The sequence below is a fragment of the Alligator sinensis genome, unplaced genomic scaffold (assembly GCF_000455745.1).
Source record: "Alligator sinensis unplaced genomic scaffold, ASM45574v1 scaffold12_1, whole genome shotgun sequence".
NCBI classification, from domain to species: Eukaryota; Metazoa; Chordata; order Crocodylia; family Alligatoridae; genus Alligator; species Alligator sinensis.
In genome coordinates this window covers 872,229-895,097 of record NW_005841973.1, presented here as the reverse complement: position 1 = coordinate 895,097, position 22,869 = coordinate 872,229, and the positions used below count along the sequence as shown (strand labels likewise).

Sequence of the window (22,869 nt, the reverse complement as noted above, 5' to 3'; positions counted from 1 at the left end):
AGATGGGAAAGGGGAGTGGGGGGCATTTCAGATGGCAAGTGAGAATACTGTTTTCTTGTTTCCTTCCCTTCCCTTCAAAAATGGGAATTTTTCATCAGAAAATCAGGGCCTACTTTTTAAAAAGGAGATGCAAAGGATAGAAAATGACCATATTTATTCATGCCACACTTACCCTTTGCCCACCCAAAGTGGGGGCACGTGCCTTTAGCAAGGAAGCTGATTTTTCTGCCGAGAATATAAGCATGGCGATGCTGTAAGATGACTTTCATTGCTTTTTCTTCACTTGTCTCCGTAGAGCTGCTGGAAGGAGGGGCAGAGCCCAGCAGGGGTAGATCTGGTGTGGAGGGGAGGTGGAAAACAGTGTGGTTGCACTCAGCTTTGAACAACCCTCTCTTCTCTTTTAATGGTCTTAATCTTCCACTAATCAAGCTCTCCTTGCCTCAGCAGTTTTGCTGTTAGCGGCTCCTGGTCTCCCTTCTCCTATTTCACAGCACTGCACACTTCTTTTTTAGCCCTTTACAAGATCCTAGATATTTCCCATGGAGTCTAGTTTTCAGCAGCAGCCGGTCATTCAGCCAAAAGCTGAAACTACCAAGACCTGGTAACAATTCAGCTGCGAGGGGGTTAAAACTACCTCTTGCCTGCGTGAAAAAGGGAGGCCAAGTGAGCAGAGGATTAATCTCTGCTTCTGCACTATGCAGCCATTATTTTGGAAAAATCTTTTTTTTTTCCCCCTTTGTTTTAGGGAAGGCAGACCGAAGTGCCATGTCTGCCTTGGGGGCATGTGGTGTGTGAGAAATTAGGGTATGTGGCAGCTGGTGTGTTCTGCTTTGTGCCTAGCTTGGCTTCACACCTCTGCTCACTGGTAGGGTTGAGAGTGTTTCAACATGCTGTTGTATCATAAATGCCAAACTGTCGGATACTTTTGCAGGGTTAGATAAGGATTCTGTTGCCAATTTGTTTGCCTCCAGGGGAGGACCGGTGCAAAGTGCTTGTGAGGCTGCGTTCAGAGGCGATGAAGAAAAGGGATTAGAATTGCCTGGAGAGAGCAGATGTTGTCTTTTATTAAAGTGGCTTTTTGCTTCCACTGGAAAGCTGCTGCGTGATGCTGCGTCCTTCAGCCGAGGAGTGTGGATTAGCCCAAACTCGAAGCATGTTGTGTGTGAGCCAGCATGTGATTTCGGGCAAATCCAGCTGGGAGGAAGGCAGAATGCATTTCCCCATCTCTGAGGCTGTCCCACACCCGCTGCCCCATAGACCCGCTTATGCCGCAAGCATCTTATCGGGACACTGTCTTCCAGGGTGTCCGTTTCTTGTCGGCCGTCTCCAGGGCTGGCTGAACAAGCGGCTCCTTCCCTTTGCTGCTTAGGGGCACGGGATTTGTTTAATTCTCTCTTCTTCAGCTAGGCTGTCCTTTAGTATTGCCTCTAGGACTGCCTGTTGGGCCAATTTTGCAGGTGAAAAGACCGCACTAACAGGGCAGACAGGAGTGAGGACCTACACGTTTCACAGTGAGCACCATTTTTGAGGTGCAAGTAGCATCCCCGGCTGTGACTCATAGATTTCTAGGGTTGGAAGAGACCTAGTAGATCGAGTCCAACCCCCTGGCCCGGGCAGGAAAGAGCGCTGGGGTTAAGTAACCCCAGCCAGGTGCTTGTCCAATCTTGTCTTGAACACCTTGACTCAGTTGAGCAGTGGGGGTGGGTGGGTTTCACTGCCCTTTTTCTGGGTTCGGTCTGTGTAATGCAAGAGTTGGGTGACTTGGTCATGGTTCTTGCTGGTGTTCTCCAGAGTGCTATGGCAGTGATGTAGACCTAGAATTAGAGACCAGTTAAAGACTATGACCACATTTTTTTTTTTTTCTTTTTTTTAATCCATTCTGGTAAACTTGGGTGCATCAGTTGTCAGATAATGCATCTCTGAGCGCCCTATAGCAGAGTAGCCTTCCCGGTGCTTTTTGTATGGTCTCTCCATCACCTGCTGCCTAGGAAGAACAGGTTCCCAAATACCCTCTCCCAGCAAGTATGTTGAAAGAGCTGATCTGTTGTTCTTCAAAAACCAGTTTGGAAAGGCTTCAGCCTGAGTTGCATATGCAGTGCTAATCTTGCTGGTCACATTCACATCCGTGTGTGTGTGTCAGAGTGACTTTTTGGACCCCATGTCAAAGGAGAGCTAACTTCTGGGGCTATCATTTGGGTTCCACTGACTGCAGGTGTCCAGTGTAAAGCTTTACTCATCCTCTTAGTGTTCATTTTCCAATTTAATTCTCCGGGATGGAGGAGTATGCCTGACGCTGCTTGTTCTCAGCATACCAGCACTCTTAATTTAGTATCTTGCCTCAGGCAGCAGCTGGTGGAGATGCACGGGCCATGCGTGAACTCCCTTTATGCCACTTCCTTGCATAGTCTTATTTCAAAGAAAGGAAGTTCTTGCCCCCAGCTGGTGCTGAGCTTATGTGCCCCGTAAGCGTGAAAAGAATGATAGCCAAAGGTCGTTGGAAGGATATGAACCTGTTTACAGAGATCTCGGTGGATTTCTAGTGAACTGCCTTGAGCAACTGTGACAATGGGGAAAGCTTAGGGAGTAGCACTTGTGAGAACAAATTTTTGGCACACCTTTGCGAAACATTCTTTGGGCATTTGCGAGCTGGATCTAATTGCCGAAACAGCAGCAGCCCAGCAGCTATGCAACGTTGGATCATCTTGGATAAGCAATCAGAGCTTTGTTGTAGGTGGATGGTATATGTAAACCCATACGTCTTGTTGTTGGCCAAGGAACCATTGCTGTGGCTGATGAAGGGGGAAGGAGTTTTAAGTCCCTTTCTTCTATTCCGGTAAATACTTCAACCTCTTGAAAGACCCTTTCTCTCTCCGCAAAGACAGCTTGGGATGCATCATGCTGCAGTTAACTTTTAGACATGTAAAGGAGTTCAGTTATTTCCATTCTTTCTGCAAGCTGCCATTTTGAAAGAGCCTTGTTTGGATTGTCATTAAGTAGACTTTCGCGTGAAGCATCCCATTGAGATGGGCCTTATTGAGAGAGATTAATGTCCGCTCCTTCCCAGATGGTCTGTGCTTGCACACACGTGAACATTGTGTCCATGTGATAAGTTTAGAATATCCATGTCCTTGCACTTCCAACTACCATATTATTCTAGCTATGTTGACCTTTTTTCCTCCAAAAAAAAAAAAAAAAAAAACCAAACAAAAAACATAAAAATTGAGGCTTGTCTCTAATTGGCACCAGTAATCTGGTTGTAACTTGCTGTAACACCTACTTTTTGATTGACCATCTCACAAACACAGATGTGTGTTCAGAGGGTGGGGGGAGATGTTTCTTCTGAAAATGAACCTGAAAGTTGAGCGTTTTCTTTATGTAGGGTTGACTTATAATCAAGGCAATCCAGTACAGCACTTTCTATGCATGTCTCGTATACCAAAGAGGTCTCCTTTTTAATGTTAAGTGTTTATTCCTCCAATCAGAGGGTCTTTCAGTCTGTTTTGTCCATTTACCCTGCAGGGGTATTGGTAAGGGGCTGTTACCCCCATGTCATGGATATAGACTTGAAGAACCAAACGACTTGACTTGCCCACGGTAGGGAGGGATCCGTGACAATGCACGGACTTGTACGCTGCTCTCCTGATTTCTAGACTCATCCCCTAATCTCGGGACTTGCCTTGAGACCTCTGGCATTTTCTTCTGCCGGGAGCTCCTTTGGGTCAAGCCCGCAGGGATGGGCTCTTTGTCCGGTTTCTCTGCTCGGTGACGCGCAGCTGAGCCTGCTCTTCAAACCCACCAGCGATGGGAGCGGATAGCACTACCCTTGGGTCAAGACGCTAGAGCCTGCACTTGAGCAGGATGCTCTGCATCTCCATAAAGCCTTTTCGAGTAATATGTGGAAACAGCCGCAGTCCTTGCGAACGCAGGTCCCTGAGGACGAAATCCTTTTTTTTCACGTTGAACCTGTCTCTCGCTCTGCCGACCCACGGGTTTCATTCTAGTCGCTTTTATTGCTCATCGGTCTGGCTTTCCTAGAGATACTTCCCATCCTATCCTTCCGCAGAGAAGGGAATCTGCATTTGGCAGCATTACTTCAGACTTCATCTGCACAGAGCTGCCTGCAAATAACCCCCATCAGGCATTGATCAAGTAATTAGGATTCCTGTTAAACCATTGCTTTACCCTCACACACCACCTCTGGTTTGTCCACCTTCGAGACCTCTCTGATACGCGAGCCGGTGCCTGCACCAGAGAGCTCCCAACCTTTGCGTTGCTTCATACGTGCAGCACCTAGGACGCAGACCCCTTCCTTAACGGGACCGCCCCAATGTGAAAAAGAAGTAGCGATTCAGTCCAGCCCTTCTGAACAGATGGCAAGTGGAGGCTTTGAGCCGAGGAAAGCCTTCTTGGTTACAAATTTGAAATCCTCCTCCGTGCAAATGAGCGCGTGTAAGAAATTGATTGATGCAAAGTAAAACAGTGTTAATTGCAATGGATGCGGCGCTTGTATTGACAAGTCGATAGCTGCCTTGGTAATTACAGTCATTAGGAAAATGCTAGAGAATTCTGCACTGTGTGTTAGGCTTTGACATGGAAAAGAGGTAGTAACGTTTTGCTCTATCGGCGTCAAAAGGTGGACCCTCCCAATCAGGGTCATAGGGAAACTTTTTCCCTCAAGTCTCCTCCTTCCAAAGTGACGCTAGATTTTTTTTTAAAGGTACACATTGATTTTTGTGGTCACTAGATGCCTAAATGGCCTTTAAAAGCATCTAGCTTTTAGGGATTTGGAGCCTATTTTCTATTGACATGGGCTTCAAAGTACCTAAATCCGTTTTGGAAATAGCGTGTGGGGTCCTAATTCCTCTTGCATGGCAAAAAAAACTTTACTCTGAGTACGTGGAAACTTTTTGTCCCTTTGGCCCGAAACTCCTCTAAGTGCATTATTTTTTTTTTAAAGTCGGCGTCTGTGGGTGCTCAGGGCCTTTTAAAACTGTCGTTGACAGGAGTGGGCTTTGCAGCTCAGTAAGCAAGGCTGGTTTTAGGATAACTTGACTTGCAGAGACATGGCTCGGAAGGTAAGGAAAGGTCGTGTAACCTAGCCTGGTTGCGTTCTCAGTTGGTTTGTGGAGTCGTTTCATTCAGGCTGAGAGCTGTCCCTGGGAGTCGACAGGGAGCATGGCACTCAGTAGTGTCCAGTACTGTTTGGTAGGCTTGTTGCATGAAACCCAACCTTGATAGGCAATGGTCTCCTTTTGAGAAGAGCAGGCTGGTTTGGGTTTTTGGGGGGTTTGTTGGGTTTTTTTTTGGTTTTTTTTGGTGCTTTCTTCTTCTGTCTTGTTTGTCCGCATCCTACATCGTTTCCCGGTGCAAGCCTTGCACTTTTCGGGCGCGTACAAGTAGGTCTTGGCTGTCTGATCTATAAAGCGTTGTTGAGTTCAAGATACTTCTAGCCAAACGGCCTTAGCCTGTTGCTATAAATTATTTGAAGCTTTTTAAAAAAAAAATGTGCTGCCTTTTTATACATTTAGGCTTTTAAGCCTAATCTTTGCACTTTGCTCCTCTTGGGCAGTAACACTAAACGTTAGACTTCTTATGTCAGGGCTTAAGTGCTACCCAGACATGGTGCTGACCTTCCATGTAGAGATGAATGAGCCTTGGCAATTTGGATCTCCAATTCATTTATAAAAATGTATCGGGACTCATGGTAGAGGTGATATCTTTTATTAAACCAACTAGATTTTTGCAACAACAACAAAAATTCTAGATGGCAAAAGTCTAGTTTTTTCTAATAGGATATCACCTCTACCACGAGTCCCGGTTTCCTTTTGCCACTAGACCAATATGGCTACTACCTGGATACCTCTTATAAGAATGAAACGCTTCACTCTTAAACGATTCAGAGCTTGGTAAGGAACTTAAAATCTTCAGACCAAGGCAGGGTAGGATGGCTCCTTGGAGACCAGTTGGTGTAGGGGGCATGAGCTTTCATAGGTGGCAGCCTATATTGTCAGATGCTATGCTTGGTCCAGGGCATCTCGTCTCCACCTGCCTCGCTCTGGCAACATCTCCTCTGGTAGGGACAGCAAGGCCTGATTAAAGAATTGCACACGTTGTCCAGCTTGTCCACTTACCATGCGATCAATAATTTATTAGCAACAGCAGAACAACTTATTGCCTAAATGAGACCAATATAACCTTCAACTGTGGCTCTGTAGCTAACTCTGCATGGGGGAGGCAGGTGATCTAGCCGTCCGCTATCGCACGGGAGAAGCACGTGGGGTGTCTAACGAGGTGCCGTCTTCACGCAGTACCTGAAATTAAAGAACTTCGAGGAGGAAGTCCGAGCCCACCGGGACCTGGATGGGTTCCTGGCCCGAGCTAGCATCATCCTGGATGAAACGGCTACTTCCTTGGATGACGTACTGCGGGAAATGCTGAAACACTTTGCGGAAGATCCTGACAACATGGAGCCAAGCTGCAACTTTGAAAAAATCATGAGCACTTTATTTACCGATTCAGGAACCCCTCGGGAAGGGAATGGTAACTACCTTTTTTACTTTTTTTCATTTGAACAAAAAAATGTATTCCCCTTAGCTGTCTCCTTGTGGTTCCCTTATTGCCTTCCCCTGGGAACAGGTTTGGACTGCTTATGAAGAATGAATTGCTTTTTCTGCCACGTTCTTCATCATTTGGGTTCTTCAGTCTCTTCCTTTCTGGCCCACGCAGACGATTAATTTAGATTTGTTAAACCATGATGTCTTGATATCTGGCATCTGTGAAGTGGTGCCTTTGTGAATTTTTGGAAGATGTGCTTTATGCTTAGAAACTAGACCCTTGACTAACGTTTTACGGAGGTGAACCAGATGGCCGAGGGTAGTCCTTGGGTGCTGGAGTGCTCTTCATATCTCCTCTAGTTTTTGGTTTCAAATGTTTCTCTCATAAAATTGGACCACTTCTATGGAAACAATGGTGCTTGTGGGTGCCCTTCTAATTTTCAAGGGTTGTCACCAAGTCCCAGAGAGCCTCAGCTTAGAGTCTCTGGGCCCAAAATGGGCTATTTTGATAGCATATTAGTTTCTACTGCCTCCATTCATAGCTGTAACCAAGTAATTGAGGAGTCCTTGATTCAGTCTCCTGTTTGAAGACTTAACATTGCTTCTCTTACACGGGAAGGGACTGTTGGTTGTTTAGTCTTCTCCAGAAACATAGAGAGCAACCCTAGGTGCCTACAGCGTTAGATGAAGGAGTCAGTGATTGCATCTAATTTATCTGTATTGACAGTGCATGGCACCACTGGCAAGCCCTGTAGCCTGTTAGCCATATAACAACAGTAGCTTACCCAAGAAATATTGGCGTTGCATACTTTATCACCTTCAAACTGAGAATCAATTGTTAGCACTAGTATAAAGTGCATATCTCCTATTTAAACCCTTGCTATTGCAATCATTAGTAAACTTGATGAACAAACCTGCCAGATTCTCCAAGTATGGTATGTACATTCATGCTTTGATTATTCTGTGCTTTTTTTTAATATCTCCGTACATTTTCTGCCTTTTAAATGGCAATTAAACATATATAAGCTAAGTATAGACTGTCGTCAGCCCTGAGGCTGTATTGATTCAATCTTCACAGGTTAGTCCAAGCTGCATAGATTGAATCGATAAGCAAGTGGAGACATTCACTTTTGATTCAGGAAATGCAGCCGCAGGCCTGCAGTGGCCCATGCCAGAAGTTGTGGGGTGCTAAAAGATGCCTCCCTGCTTGGCTGGAGCTACCCCGTCCACCCTGACCGTGGGATGTTTGCAAGGAAGCTGCAAAGCATCCTGGGATGCTGGGGGACCGTGAGTGAGTTGGAATCTGGAAGGGATCTGGGACAGAAGTTCAATAAACTGATTTAACCTAAATCAGTGAAGTCTGGTACTACATCCATCCAGGTTCATCTTAAATCGGTTTGAGTCATTTTGAAAGCAATTTATGTGCCCTGAACTTCTGTTGCGTTACAGATCTGAACCCGTTTCCGATCACTTATGCCAGTTTTTAAATGTAGTTTCTGTCCCTAGCAATAAGCACAAACTATTCCACAGAGCAAGCTATGGGATTAACAGTCCAGTGATTTTAAAAAAATTAAAAATTTTCCATCATCAAGTTCAGCCTCTTTTTGCATAATGTGTTGTTCTTACAACCTGGCTAGGTCTGCCTTGTAACAAAGAAGAATGCTGTACTCCAGGGCTGTAAAATATTTGAAAGAGCAGTGTTTGGAAACATTAGGCTGAGTGCTTTTCCTCTTCTATCCTCTTTTTTCCTATGCATCAGTCCAATCGACCGATAAGTGAATACAAGTTTGGTATCTGAGCCAGGGCTTAGACAATGGTTTTCTATCAGGACTCTGAAGTCTGTTTTGAAGCCTGCACTCTGGACTGCAATTCAAATTGGTTTTTATATTCTTTTTTTTTTCTTTCTAGTTCATCTCCTATCAGATACAATTCAGGGGGTCACAGCAACGGTCACGGGAGTGCAGTATCAACAGTCCTGGCTCTGTATCATGTAAGTACATCAGACTGTTAGACGCTGTCTTGGGAATGATCAGAACCTGAATGTTTTTTGTCTCTGCAAAACAATGCACACGTCACATAAGAGATTTTATTCACCGCTTACGGACATGTAAGAGTACTTCGCTTCCATCCGAGGTTTTTGAATTGCTTTATCAATCTCCTGGCATTTTGTGCCGTGCTTTAGGCAAATATCTGCCGTTTTGGAAACTGAGACCTTAGACAAGTTTGCACGACAGACGAGGATTGCACAAGGCGTTTACTTTGGCATGCAATAGTAAAGAATCTACTGCTAAAATGCAGTGTTCGGTTCTGGCGTTGACATTTTTTGAAAAAACATTTTGAAAAATTGGAGAGGTTTGTGGTTAGGAAAGCCCTTATTCCAGTGAGAAACTTCAGAAGCTGTCTCTCTCTTCCTCCCACCCCCTCCCCACCAAGAAAAGGTTTGATCACGGTCTCTCTTGTACCTGCCCAGAGGGAAGAGTTCTGGTATTTAAAGGCTCTTTAATCTCTTTGGCAAAGGTCTAATAAGATTCAGCCACTGGTTGAAGCTGAAACTGGAGAAGTTCAAAGTTGAAATAAGGTGTGTGCTTTTAACAATGAACCATTAGGTCCTTAAGGTGTGTGGTCCACAAGGTGTGTGGTCTCCTTATATAGCACTTGCACCTCTTTTTCTCCAAAACTGAGCCCTCCAAAATTGGGTGGCATATTTTCACCAAAGAAAAAAAATCAACTTCTCCACTTGAACAGAAGCAGGGTGTAATAGAGCAAGCAGACACTGTGACTCCTGGATGCCAGGATAGCTTCGAGGCTGCAAAGAGCAGGGTTAGAGCCCAGCATTAACCCTTTTGCAGCCTGAGGACTTTGTGCTGGCTCAGAGAAGTGAGCTGCTGCATGCGGTGTGTAATGTCTTGATGAGGTTTGTGGTGCAGAAAGCCCACTTTGCTTAAACAGACTTACAAACATGAGAGAGGTTGACAGAAACTTTATATAAAGAACTATTCCCAGTAAAGGAATATGTTGCGTGGGGGACCTCGGATGGGTTTGAGGCCCAGCCTTGTTACGGTCTTGCACGCCATGGATTTCCTGCTGCCTAAGCCAGACCGTCTCTTGGGATGCCACACTTCCTGGACGCTGTTTCCAGGAGGACTTCATCTGTCACCACATTGACCATGATGTTGGAACAAACTTTTCTACCTCCCATCTTGCAACAACAAGGTGCTTGTTTTATTTTGGGGGGGTGTGGTATGCTTGAAAATACAGTATTTAGAAGCTTTATTGCTTGGTAGATTTTTTCTTTTTCTCTTTAGACAGTTGTACTCTGGCTTGGTGACGGATTTGCTAAATTATATGGTCCGTCTTATTTAGGAAGTCAAAGTCAGATGGGCAAGGTAATTTCTAGCCTTAAAGATCCATGAATTTAAAAGTCACTGGCTCACCTGGGGAGTTGAGCGTACATCTTTTTAATTTCTAGTTCTCTGCTTTTAACGGCATGATCATGACTTTTTCAGACTTTCAGTTCTTTGGGAATTAAATTTGCCTACTGAGGTGACAGATATGTCCCTCATTAAATTAATAGCTACTTTTTTAACAAGCTAGCCAAATAGTCACCATTTGGGGCTTATTTCAAACTGCAGAGTGGGTTGTCATGCTAGTGATAATTTCCATTCATCAGGTAATTTTTGTCCCCTTCTGGATGCCGTTAAAATATCCGTGCAATGGAATTTTGTTCTTTGCTAATGAATATCCGAGTTCAATTGTTGGCTTTTTTTTGGCGTAAAAGATACTACTGCAGAGCATGGATTTTTTTTCGGAGGTGATGATACATATGGCATATCACACTAGTTTCAGGTGCAAGCCTCTTCAAAATAGAATAAGTTGACCTGGTTTCACGCATGCCATATGTGCTATTGCTATACACCTCTACAAATAGATACGGGGTTTTTTCATTTGATTTTTTTTCCCCTTGTACAGGTAGGGAGATGGGAATAAAGTGCATGCATCATTTTGTCAGATGGTAAGACACGCTGTTGCACGGCACCGCTCATGCAGGCCCCAAGCAGCAAGCATAATCAGTGTGGAAGTGGCAGTCGGTTGCTATATTTTCGAGTTGGGTATTTTCAGCCTCTGGGAGTGCCTGTAGGCTGGAATAGTGCTCATAGCCTGCTTGATGCCTTTGTGCAAAAGTTTTGAGCCGCTGGATCTGCGTATGTGTTGTAGGGGTGGCATTGAGAACTGATGAGAAGCAAGAGGTTTGTTTTTTTTGGTTTGGGGGGGGGCAGTTTTGGTGATCTCATTCAATCAACTCTGTCTCTCCCAATTATACAGTTGGTCAAATAAATGCTATTACCAAAAAAAAGCTTCTTGCATACTTCCAGGACCCCCATGGCTACAGCGCTCTAGCCCTGCTGCAGTTGAGAAGCAGTGATGTCTTGTTAGAATAGGGGGGAATTATTCGTTTGTTAATTGGGCAGACGTAATTTTGCAAATTGGCTTTATGCATTTTAATGAAAAACATTCCCTGCCATCCTTCCCCTCCTCTTGGAAGCCACAGTTTGGTAACAAATCCCCCCGCTGCTGTTAAAACTAGGGGCTGGGATGCGGAGAGAGGGAAGTCTGGAGGACTTTGTAAGTGCTCGCTTCTCATCCCAGCCTACGTCAAAGCCTTTCCGTGTATGCGACCGCAATATTTGGATCCCTTTCAGAAAGGGGTGCGGTGACTTGTTCTCCCACATCATTTTCAGCAAAGGTTAACAATGGGATTCGTTTCCTTTAGATGTCTCTCCATAACGGTGTGCGCCCACTTCGGAGGATGTGCAGCCAGAAACGGTCCCTTTTCTTTTTTTAATGCAACCCAAAGTCCTCGCAAGTCCCGAGAATCTCCTTCCTCATTAGGCAGAGCCTTAATCTGTTTCCTATGTTGAAAGCTGCCTGCCTTTATTGTGTTTGCTATAGAAATACTCACTTAAGTGAACTCCATGCCCTTTGCCTCTGCAGTACATAAGCAAAATAGATCAAAAACTAGATTACGAGGTCTTCCTGGCTTCTTTAGCTTGCATGGCAAAATGACACGCACCGCTATAGGACTGTATTTAGCAATATAGTTAGTTAGTGATCTGCTCGCAGAGAGAGATCTCGGAGACAGTGCGCCAGTCCTTCTGAGGTTGTGCAATTCATGTTCAAGCAGGGCATATCTGCCCCTTCTTTTTTGAGTCTGATAGATGGAGGAATCGGAGAGGCTGCAGTGTAGATGAGACGGTGTTGGGGACTTTGATTTATATAGTACCTCGGAAGGAAATTGATTTTCTTTTTTTCAGCGATGAAATTGGAAGCGTTGTTCCTCCCTCCGTCTCGGTGTGAATCCTGGCCGCGCCGGATGTATAGTGCTAGGTCTCCAGCCCATTAGCGATTTCTTTTTGGGATGAAATTGGCTCCTCGGTAAAGCCTAGGAGAGCTCAAACCCATTTTTTTTTTTTTTTTAATGCTATCCTGTGGGAGACCAAGCTGAACTCTGGTTTCGTGCTGCTTCCAACTGAGTCTCGAAACAAGCTTCCAGATGCATGGTTTTGAAGCATGGGGAGCAAATGCAGGGATGGGAATCCTAGTGGGGGGGAGGAAAATCCATCTGAACAGGAGTTGTGAGGGGGAAATGAAATAAGTTATTCTGTTGGAGACGAGTGTTTCTTAGGGGGATATCATTTGTTGGAACAGCTGTGTAGTTGTGATGGACAAGCTTTTGAATGCTGACAGTGGGGGCAGATGGCAGGGCAAGGAGCAATGGGCTCACGCTGCAGGAAGGGAAGTTGAGGTTGGATATTAAGAAAAACTCTCTCACTAGGAGGGCAGTAAAACACTGGAACAAGCTACCCAGAGAGGTGGTGCAGTCTCCATCCGTGGAGGTGTTGAAGACCCAGGTAGACAAAGCCTTGTCTGGGATGATGCAGTTGGGGCTGGTCCTGCTTGGAGCAGGGGGTTGGACTAGATGTGACCTCCTGAGGTCCCTTCCACCCTCATTTTCTATGATTTTTACTACGGAAAGTATTTCGTGCAGAAAACCTGTATAGCGTAGATATTTTTGCTACCAGTTTTCTACTCGGGTACCATACCATGCATTAACTAGAGCCTTTGTATACAAAGCAAGTATGCATTGAATATCACAGCTTGTTTTTTGGTGGGGGGGTTTGCTGAGAGAGTCTTCAGGAAGTAGGAGAAATATTTTTCCAGCGTTTAAATTGAGCCATGGTTTAGGGGCGAGAGCAGAAAAAGCCAGTTAATATCACGTGCTTGGAAAGATGGTTTCCGCACCCCTGCCCTCCACCTTGGCAGGACTAAAATTGCCCAAAGATTTTTTTTGCTGAAGTGTCTCAAAAATAAATTCACTTCCAGATTGTGGGAAACTATGAAGAACATATCAGGAAGCAGTGAGCTGCTGAAAATTGTTATAATGGAAAAAGCATAACTGTCTCTAGCTGACCTTAACTTCAGCAGGTGTGAGCACGAGTCCACCGCAGTCATGGAGAGCACGAGCGTTCGAACACGCTCAGAAGGCAATTCACTTCCTAGTGAAATGTTTGTGAAGGCAAAAATGACAGTGAGGCTGTTCAGATTTAATTGAAATCCTGTGGTTTGATGGCACAAATTCATACTTTCGCTTCCCTATGAGATAACCCTGAGGCTTGAAAACCTGTGCGTGCGAGTGAGTAATGCTTCTTTCTGTGGCAAAGAAGGAATTGAAAAATAAGCTTATAACCCAAAGGTGTCTAGTGCTATTATGCACAATTTTCCTTATTTCCTCCTTTTGTTACTCCGATTAAAAAAAAAAAAAAAACAAAAAACGAGGGAGGTGTTAAGGGAGAAAAGTAGATGAGTTATTCCCTATAATTATATCTAGTTATTTTACTGCGTTCTTGCTCTAGCTGGTGGGCACAAGACTTTAATGGAGCTGTATTTTTAGACCCTACTTTCTGCCTAAAGCAAAATTATGAAATACGTAACCAGCAGCAAAATAAAAACGGGTAGAAGGTTTGTCAGGGAAAAGAACTTGTTTTCCATACTAATGCGAAGAACTCCTTAAAAATAATTTTTCTCTGTTTTTCTCTAGTGTATTATTATTATTCATTCTTACCCTGAGCTAAGACTTTCAAACGGATGCTGCCGTCTTTGTTTAAAAAAAACCTAAATTAACTCGTTCTCATAAGAGGGGAGGTTCGGATGAGGCCGGTATTATGCACTGTGGTAGGATTATCCTAAGTGAGGAAAACTAATGAGGGGATAGTGATAATGCAGCCTTTGTGCTGAAGACCTAAAGCGATCTTTAAAGATCTAACTTAAATTCCTCCAAATTAGAAAGGTCAAATTCGGCTGATCCCTCATCTTGCTGCACCCTGCCACCGCTTTATATAGAAATCATTGGCTGCGGGAGATGATATTCAGTTAATTTGGGGTGTCCATCCTCTAGACCAGGAAAAAAGACTACTTCTCCATGCTCGCCTGCTGCATTCAGGCTCCCCTGTATTTTGAGAGCTGTGGGAAAGGCAAAGGTGACACGACCCCGGCGGTGGTGGCTGTGTTGAACATGGTCCAGGCAAAGCACTTTCCAGTTCTTGGAGCTGTCTTTCTCCCCCCAGGTTCAGACTTATTGGCTTAGCTGAGAGGTCAGCTTTCCCATCTGGATCCATACTCTGCTTAAAAGCATGGGCGGGGGACCATCCGATCCAGACCGGCCCGTTCGGAAAAGTTGCAGATGATCTTGCTGAATTTCCAACAGCAGTCCCCATCCTTTGTCGCTCGTTCGATGAAAAGGGGTGTTTTCTCGTGAATAGCTGGCCATAAAATAAGCCCCATCTGATTCATTCCAGGATGCATGCTTGATTTGAAACCTTTGGGCCCCGTGATGTCCGTCCCATTGCTCTGCTCCTTGAAGCTTTCATCTGCTAAAGAACTGTTCAGGCACGATGCAGGAAAGACTCTTTTTTTGAAGGGATTACTGAATGTGCGCTCACCGTTTAGGTAGCCCACGCCTGCATGAGACTTGCTGTAAGACTTGCTCAGCTTATGAAACTTTTGTTCAGAGGTCTGGGAGATGGAGTCCTATTGGGGAACCCAGTTGGAAAGCCTTTTATTGCGGCTCTTGCATCTTTGGCCTGCTTGCTGGTCTTGCAAAGCTGCTGGAGAGTAGCCTTTCTGCTCTCGTTTTTGCTAGAACGGTCTGACAGCAGAATAGACTGCCCAGGGAAATCACCACGTTTCCTTTTTTGGCGGGTTTTCAAGCGGGGTCTGGATAGGCTTTGGACAGGGGTATCTTGAGGACAGTTAAGGACATTCATGCAGGGGGAAGGACTGGACCAAAGCGGGGGACCTTTCTGACCCTATTATTCTGAAGGTGGTCCTTTTTGGCGCACCAAATTTTCTTCCTGGCATGGTAAGAGGATTCCAACATCACCAGTCCAGCGTGTTGTCCTAGGTCTCATTGACTTGGGCAGCTAAGTCGCCTTTCTCCACGTGCTTGAGAGCACTTGCCGTCCGTTTGAGGAATATAGACACCGGTGGCGTGTCTCTTGCTGGGGTGTGTGAAGATGTACTTGGCCCCCTGTTCTTTAAATCTTGTAAACAGCGTATTGCCAGGAGTGAATCTCCTCGTTTAACACTCGGATCTCAGACTCTAAAAGCACAGAGAAACTCTCGCCTGGCCAAGGTCACAAGGAGTTCGTTGGCAAAGGTGGAAATAGACTGTTGTCCTCACGTTAAACTTAAAAACAGGGCTGTCCTTTTTATTTATTATTCCCCGAGCCATTTTGCTGCTGGTCTGTATATCAAGCCCTCTGCTATAGCATAGCATAATAGCACTCGAGCAAAAGCGTGCCACTTTTATGATGCTCCAGCTTCGTGGGTATGTCCGGGCTGGTACTTTGCAGTTATACGTGCATCTCTTGACACAATTTCAAATTACTGCACAAGACATTTACTGTGGAGCTGCCTAATTAACTATACAGTAAATGTTTCCCGTCCACATGTGTGCCCCCGTTGGGCTGGAGTAAACGAATGTATTCTGCAGCAGGATAGCACTTGTAAATGCAAGTCCTATAAGTTAAAAAAAAAAAACACTGCAGCAGTGCATGTGTAGATGCTGACAGGGCCTGGCTGGGGCATGAGGGTGCTCCAGTACCACCTAGCTGTGTGCTGAAGCACCCTTGTGCCCCAGCCAGCCCCTCTGCAGCATGTTGAGCTGGCAGGAGCAGCCTGGGCCCCCATAGCTCAACATGCTGCGGTCCCAGGTGCATGTGAAGACACGTGCCCAGGAGCAATAAACTCCTGGAGTTTATTCCTGCGCATAAATATGCACATGTAGATGTGCCCAGAGTTCCTTTAAAGTATGCGTGGCACTCGATGATATATCGTTCAGATGATAGTGCTTAGCTGTCTTGAGCCTTTGTTGGAAAGGACAGGTATATCATTCTAATACATTAATATCTCAGTTAAAAAGACCCCGAAGCCTATTCCTTCTGCAGGTCAGACGACCTAATGGGCTGCTCCGAGCTGTAGCTCTTGAAGAAAATATAATGAACAAGGTTTGATCCCCTTTCGGAGCTTTTTGCCTTCACATTAGTGCTGCTAGGTAAGTCCTCGATTTGGTTCTATGTGCCGATTAAACTCAGAAAAATACTGCAATGGGATGTACTTCGCGTGTCCACTACTTGATTTAAAGTGGCTTACATTGCTGGTTTCTTTTTGATCTTTAGAATAAAAGGACACGTGGTCAGAGTGTGTCTGAAGTGTAGCCTGTTACTTTTTCCAAGTTCGGGAGTAGAGTATCCAATAGATTTGTTGAGATCTGTGGTGACTCACTTCAGTGTTTACTCTTGCAAGCTCAGTATTTCGGTGGGACAGTTTTTACTGCCATCTTGGAGGACTCTCTCCGACCGCCTCCGACTGACAGAAGCCGGCTGCAATAGTCTTCTTTTTCCATGCAAGTAGAAATCAACACCAAGGGCTTTATCCTGTGCTTTACTGAGCTCAAGGTGATTAATTTTTTGGAACGGCGCTTATATTAACAGCATGCTGATCACAGACGCCGCCTCCAAATAGCATCCACATCATTCTGCCAAGTGCCTAAAATATAAGAGACTCAAGGCCAATCTTCTAAAATGTGCCACCGCTGTAAATGAGCTTGCACTCCACTTTGCTTGAGTGCAAGTGGTTTGGTTGGGTTTTTTTCCTCCCCCCCGGTCTCTTATGCTGAGCTGGTTGACTTGGAGGCTGAACCAGAGGGGGCAGGTGTCTTGTCCCAGAACTGGCACTTGGGCTGTGTTGGGTTATAATGCCAAGGTCTGACACATTGCTGGAGCAGAGCATCTTTCACAAGCCAACACGAGGCATCTGCTCTTTAAGGCTGCCCTGGCACATGGTGCGAGAGCACCTGCTGTATCTTCCTTTGAGGGCATTATGTGTTCCTCTGCCGCTAGTGGCTTTCCCACTACCTGGAGATTATGGGATAAACTGTACTCTCGGCACGGGTAGGCTCACGATGGGGTGAAGCGAGTGGTGGGTCTCATTTTCCTCTTCGAAGTGAGCAGTTGTGCTGGTTTCATGCGCTGGGTAAGCGCCAAGACTGTTGTTCTGTTCACCCCCACAGGAGTCTTGTAGGGCACTAGGGGTGCATGCACACGTACCAAGTCGACTTAGTTAAGTTGCCTTATTTTAAATTAAGCCACGTCCGAGCATACAGCTCCTTGACATGGTGGCAGCCCTCTCATGAGCTAAGTCAAGTTGACTAACGGGCCTGCTCTGGGAGGCAGGGACACTTTTTAATTAGCGCAGCTCCAAGAGCCATGCTAGTTAAGTGCCCAGAGCGTCACGTGCACCGGCATCCCTGCGCTGAAAAATGGTGGTGGGGTGCTTTGAACTAATGCTCGCTAAAGCGCCCCGATGCCATTTTTTTTTTCAGCACAGGGATGCCGATGCACACAACGCTGGAGTTCACTGGAGCGCAGTCATTTCCACGCTCGGCACACTTGATTAATTGAGTCTGCTCCGCACTGTCATCACAGCGCAGCATAGCTGCCTTCCTGCACGTGTATAGGAGTCCAATGCGACTCAAGATAATACACCTTAGAGGTGTATTATCTTGTGCCGCATTTGTCAACTCTGTTCCATGCATGTGTAAATCGACTTAAAGTTAAGTCGGCTTAGCTGCAGTAAGTTAGGGTGTGTACATACGTACTGTGTGTGCCCCTTCTCTTCAAGGGAAGAGATTTCTTGAATATGGGCAGAACGCAGTTCAGTCCCAAGGTTTCATCTCCCTTTCTCCATCTGTTAAAAGGAGAGACTAATGCTTGCGTACCTCTGTAGACTTCATAAGCATTAGATAAACCTCACAGGGGGAACAGTCTGTGTTGAAGTGGCATTGGCACCCCGCGGGTCTGTTCGCTGCCAGCGCGTCTGTCCTTGATGTGTTCTTCCCTTATGTCTGTGGTTAATGTGGGTTACTCCACATTAGGACAGTGTTGATACCAAGATTGCTGCCCCTTGCCAGGCTGTATCAATGTTTTTATTTTATTTTATTTATTTATTTTTTTTAAACAGCTGAATTTTGGAAGTTTTGCATGCCCACTTATAGCCCGTGGCAAGCTGTTGAAAAGCCTCTTTGAATGTGTTGGTTAAAGTACGTGGATGCGAGGGTGGGTTGGTTTTTCATTTGTTAGTCTGATTTGATCAAGCCCCGTGACTTGGCAAAACAGAGGAAGTAGAGGCGCAGTGCGGCGATCCGTGTGTTTCTTGTATTCTGCGCTGCTGTGTATTTACTGATTTCTAATTTACTGTCATCCAACCCGCTCTGGGGGTGCTTCATTCACAGCGCCCAAGTAATATTGCAGACACGCTGCATGAGACTGCCTTGAACCCCGAGCAAAAAACCTGTAGAAATAGGGTTACATTGAAGAGACCCGTAACCAGCTTTGTGTTCATGTGTATAATTGATGACAACACGGGACATCTTGCTTTTTATCCCTAAACCTAGCCAAAGAGCATGGATTGTGGGGGGTTTTGTGCAAGCGTTTTAAAAGCAATTATCAGTATGAACTCTAAGGACCACGTTATGGCCTGTTTCTATGGTCTCTGCTAAGATGAAAAAACAATGTCATTACAATTTTAGTTTTTAAATAGCAGCTTTTCAAATCTCTGATGTTTAAAACACAGTAATTGGTGCAAAAGCGTGCCTCGGAATAATACAATGCATCTCTCTCTCTCTCCTCGTGAATAATAAAATGTATTCTTCTGCCATGCTTATTCCCTGACAACTCTGTATTTTTCTGTAGAAAAGCCTGGCTCTTTTTAGAGGAATGATTACAGGACGTTATTCCGTTAATGCAATCATGTATGCAAGTGCCTTAGCTCCCGTGCTTATAACAATCATCTCTCCACAATCATTCAACACCTCTTCCTCTCTGTGTTTTTATTTTTGAAGTCTACATCCAGCCTAATCAGACTTAATTGTGTAATACCAGGCATTTGAAACGTACTCTCTTGCTAATGGGTATGTTGGGGAAGCTGTCTGACCATTCAGGGTGCTTTCCGATTTCAAGCTGTCAAGTCAAAACTTTTTTTTAACCTTTTAAGAATTTAAAAGGGACTTATCAGAGATGGAGAAGATGGTGCACTCTGCTGTAGCTGGAAATCCCTCTCTTAGACGGTAATGGGTGCGGTTGGGATTTTTTTCCCTTGAGTCACTCATTGCAGGCACTCGTGAGCTGAGCTGCTGATGCCCAGGAGAGCACCAAGACCCAGCCGGATAACTAGGGCCAACTTAAGGGGAGGTAGAAGAATAGCATCTGCTGCTGCAGCCATCCCCCCCCATGGGTCCTGTTGCCCTGCCTGCCTTGTAGTGCCTCTGTCAAGACCGTACTTGTGCCAGACAAAGGGCGACTAAAGCAGTCAATATATATCCTAGGCCAGGGGACCGTCCGGGTTGTCACAGGTTGCTCCATCATATGTGGTTCTGATCTCAGAAGGCTTAAGCCTTGAATTGGCTTGCTTGGGGCTTTCCCCTCTTAGATTTATCTGCGGTGGAGAAGAGCCAGAAACGTTCTCCTCCAAGACAGGAAAAGGCTGGCTAGCCGATTGCCTCCATTCGGCATTTTTCTTATTGGAGGGGATAACTTTTATACTGCACGGACTTCCTTTCTTACCCCGTAGGGGAGGCTTTCTGTTTCTTATGGGTCTCCGTAGCTTGCCTCTTCTTATAATCGGCGTGAGAAATTTGCTATTGCTTAGATAACATCTTGGGCGTAGTTTGTATAGTTAGCTCATATGAACCGGTGCATCTCCACTGATTTTGGTGGAGCTCTGCCAGTTCCTGCCACCTGAGGATCTGCCCTGCTGTGCTGAATGCTGGTCTAAATTCAGCCTTTTTTTTAAGTCATGGCTTAGCAATGCAGAAACGAATACTCTCCTTTTATGAATATTCTAGTAACAATGAACATAGTTGTACAGCGTCTCACAAATAACATGTGATACCTATATCAAGACTTCTGCAATCGCAGCCCAGCCTTTCATCTCTTCTTTTGTTGTGATGAGAGATGCAAATAATGGGTTTCTCAGGTCCATTGCCTAACTTAAAAAAAAAAAAAAAAAAAAAAGGAAAAGTACTGATCTGAGTTGTACAGAAATAATTTGCGGGGGTGGGGAGTAGAAGAGGAAGCTTGACAAAATTCAGTATTGCAGTTTAGGTCAAGTTTGTTTTTTTTTTTAATTGGATTTTTTTAATTTTTTTATTTTGGGGTTTATTTATACCCGAAAGCTTACAAAAAAGAAATTTTTCCAACTAATTTGAGTTGGTCAAATAAGATATCAGATTTACCCAAAGCACCTCGCCTGCCTGTGTCCTTAGATCAACACGGCTACAACCTATATCCCTGTGTTTTCTGAGCCATTTCACCCTTTAAAAGGAATAGGTTGATTGCAGGGTGGCATCTTTCAATTAAAGTAAAACAGATTTTAAAATGCTGAGCAGGCTGGACGGTTAGGGTTAGGGTTGTGATATTTGAGAGGGGCTCTGGGGTGGTTAGAGTTGTGGAGAGCGTGCCTGTCCCGACTCGGGATCACCTCCTAATAGGCGCCCCTAACCCTGTGATTCCCAAGCAGGTGCCATGGCACTGTGAGGTGCCTTGAGATCCTTTTGAGTTTGCCATGGGGCACCACGCAGTGTTAGCACGGTTAGGTGTGCAAACATGGTTCACAAGATCAACCTAGTAACATCAAATAGGAATCCATAGTATTAAAAGTCGGGCCTGTTGTAGGCTTTCTGATCTTCGCAACAGCAGAATTGCTCTGTTTTTTCTGTGGTCAAAAAAGGGAGTGAAAATCTCAAGAGCCAGCATTTTTGGAGGGGTCCTTTGAGTCTGCAAGAGGTGGAGGACCACTGCCATAACCCAATCACTGCATTGCCATCATTTCACTACTTTCTGTGGCCAAATTATGGTTTGGTATCCATACAGAACAAAGTCTGAATAGCCCTCGAGCTATCCCAATAACCCAGACTTGGTTTCTGATGTCACCATTCACATGTAAATAGTAGGAATGTAACTCTAACTAGGTGCCAGCTATTCTGCTCACAAATGGAGACCACACCCTAAATCTTCCCTTATCTGCTTGTTCCTAGAAATGTTTCTTGCAATGGTTATCCATCCACCTGGAAGGCTCTTACAACATGAGTGACCCGCCTAAATTTATTATGTTTGGTCTCCCACGTTATCTGCATTTATTTTCTTGAAAGGCTGCTAGGCAAGGTTTAAAAAGGTAAACCCGAAAGGAATTTCTTTAATGCACCCACACCCACCCCTTTTAAAGACGCTTAATTCCAGACTAATCACATAGCAACTCCATGTAAATGAGCTTATTTAAGAGTCCCTCCTATCAATATCTGTTCTTGCTCCAGACACCCGACTCTCTAAAATGTTAACTTTTGTTTAACCCTTGCTTTGTTCAGCCCCAGAGGGCTTCACTTAGAGCATTGTCTAGTTGTAGGCGCTGCACTTCAAGAACGATCTACAGTGGAGAGCAACACAACTTAAAGAGGAAAGGTTGGAACAACTGAGATGACTTGAATCTGGAGGGGAAAAAAGACTAAAGGGAGATTTAACATCTCTTCAGATACTTAAAGGATGGTTATAGATGACTCACGGTGGTCACAGAGGGCAGGACAAGGAGTTAATGGTCTTAAATTTCAGCAAGGGAAATCTTAGGTTGGACCTTAGGAAGAACTTTCTCGTTATGCAGGTCATTAAGCATGGGAGCAGATTTAACTAGAGACATTGTGGGATCTCTAGCCCTGGAAATTTTTAAAGGTAGGTTAGACAAACATTTGTTTAAGATTAGCTTAGATGGGAATGATGCTGGCCTGAGCCAGGAGGCTGGACTAGATGAAGTCCCTTCCAGACCTACTTTCCTATTCTGTCGCCGTTTATAAAATCAATAAATTCATAATTCCCTATCCCAGGCATACTCCAATGTGTTTGTTATTGATGAATCTCAGCTTTTTTGATGGTGCCCTCAAAAATATTATTTTTGTACTTCCAACTTTTCAACTCTGGATTAAGCCCGCGACAGCTATGTGATGTCTAACCTCTTTTCCCCACATACGTGCAAATAATGCCTATGAGAACTGGGGAGCTAATGTTTGGGTTGACTGGCAATGCAAGTTTTGTTGGGCGGCAAGGGAAAAAATACTTTTAAATGTGTTAGAATTGGTCTGCTCTGCGTATTGTCTTTGAAAATGCATAAGCACGTGGCTTTCTAAACCCAGTGCCAGTTTGTGCTCACGTGTGCTATCATGTTTCCGATTTAAATCCCGATTGTGTATTGGTTCACACCACGCCCAGTCGTGCACGTCACTCAAAGTAGGATCCCATTGTTTAGAGCGTAGCTAACAGTGGAGCGAGGGCATCGTCTTACGGTAGCACGCTGCTCTTGGCACAGTGGTACCCTGACTGCCCGGGGCTACAATACAAATATCTTTCTGACCCTTTTAAAAGAACTGATTTAATCAGCGAGCTTCAAGGCTGGGACAGAAGTGGTGACTCGGTGAGCGGACAAAGCAGAAAACAAGAGTGTGGGTTATGCTAACAATGCACGAACTGTTCACTGCTCCCTTTATGCACTAAGCTTCCCCCCCAAAAAATTAATATGGATGAGAGTAAGTTGACCTCGGAGGTTGGATTTGACGGGCGTCTTATCAGTCCCAAAGCTGTATCCACGAAACTTAGCCCGGTTTCCTTGTTAAATTGGTGGTATGGTACCACCCATTTGGTGGTAGTACACAGCCCAT

At 45.0% G+C, this 22,869-nt stretch overlaps 1 protein-coding gene across 1 annotated transcript in view; it reads left to right on the top strand.

Moving 5' to 3' along the window:
- SLC4A11 (solute carrier family 4 member 11) overlaps nucleotides 1-22,869 on the top strand; it is a 154,275-nt gene that overhangs the window by 76,916 nt on the left and 54,490 nt on the right. Inside the window, exons 5-6 of the mRNA XM_025200690.1 lie at nucleotides 6,309-6,540; nucleotides 8,463-8,544. Of these exons, the coding sequence (XP_025056475.1) occupies nucleotides 6,309-6,540; nucleotides 8,463-8,544 (314 nt within the window). The remainder of the gene's footprint in view (nucleotides 1-6,308; nucleotides 6,541-8,462; nucleotides 8,545-22,869) is intronic.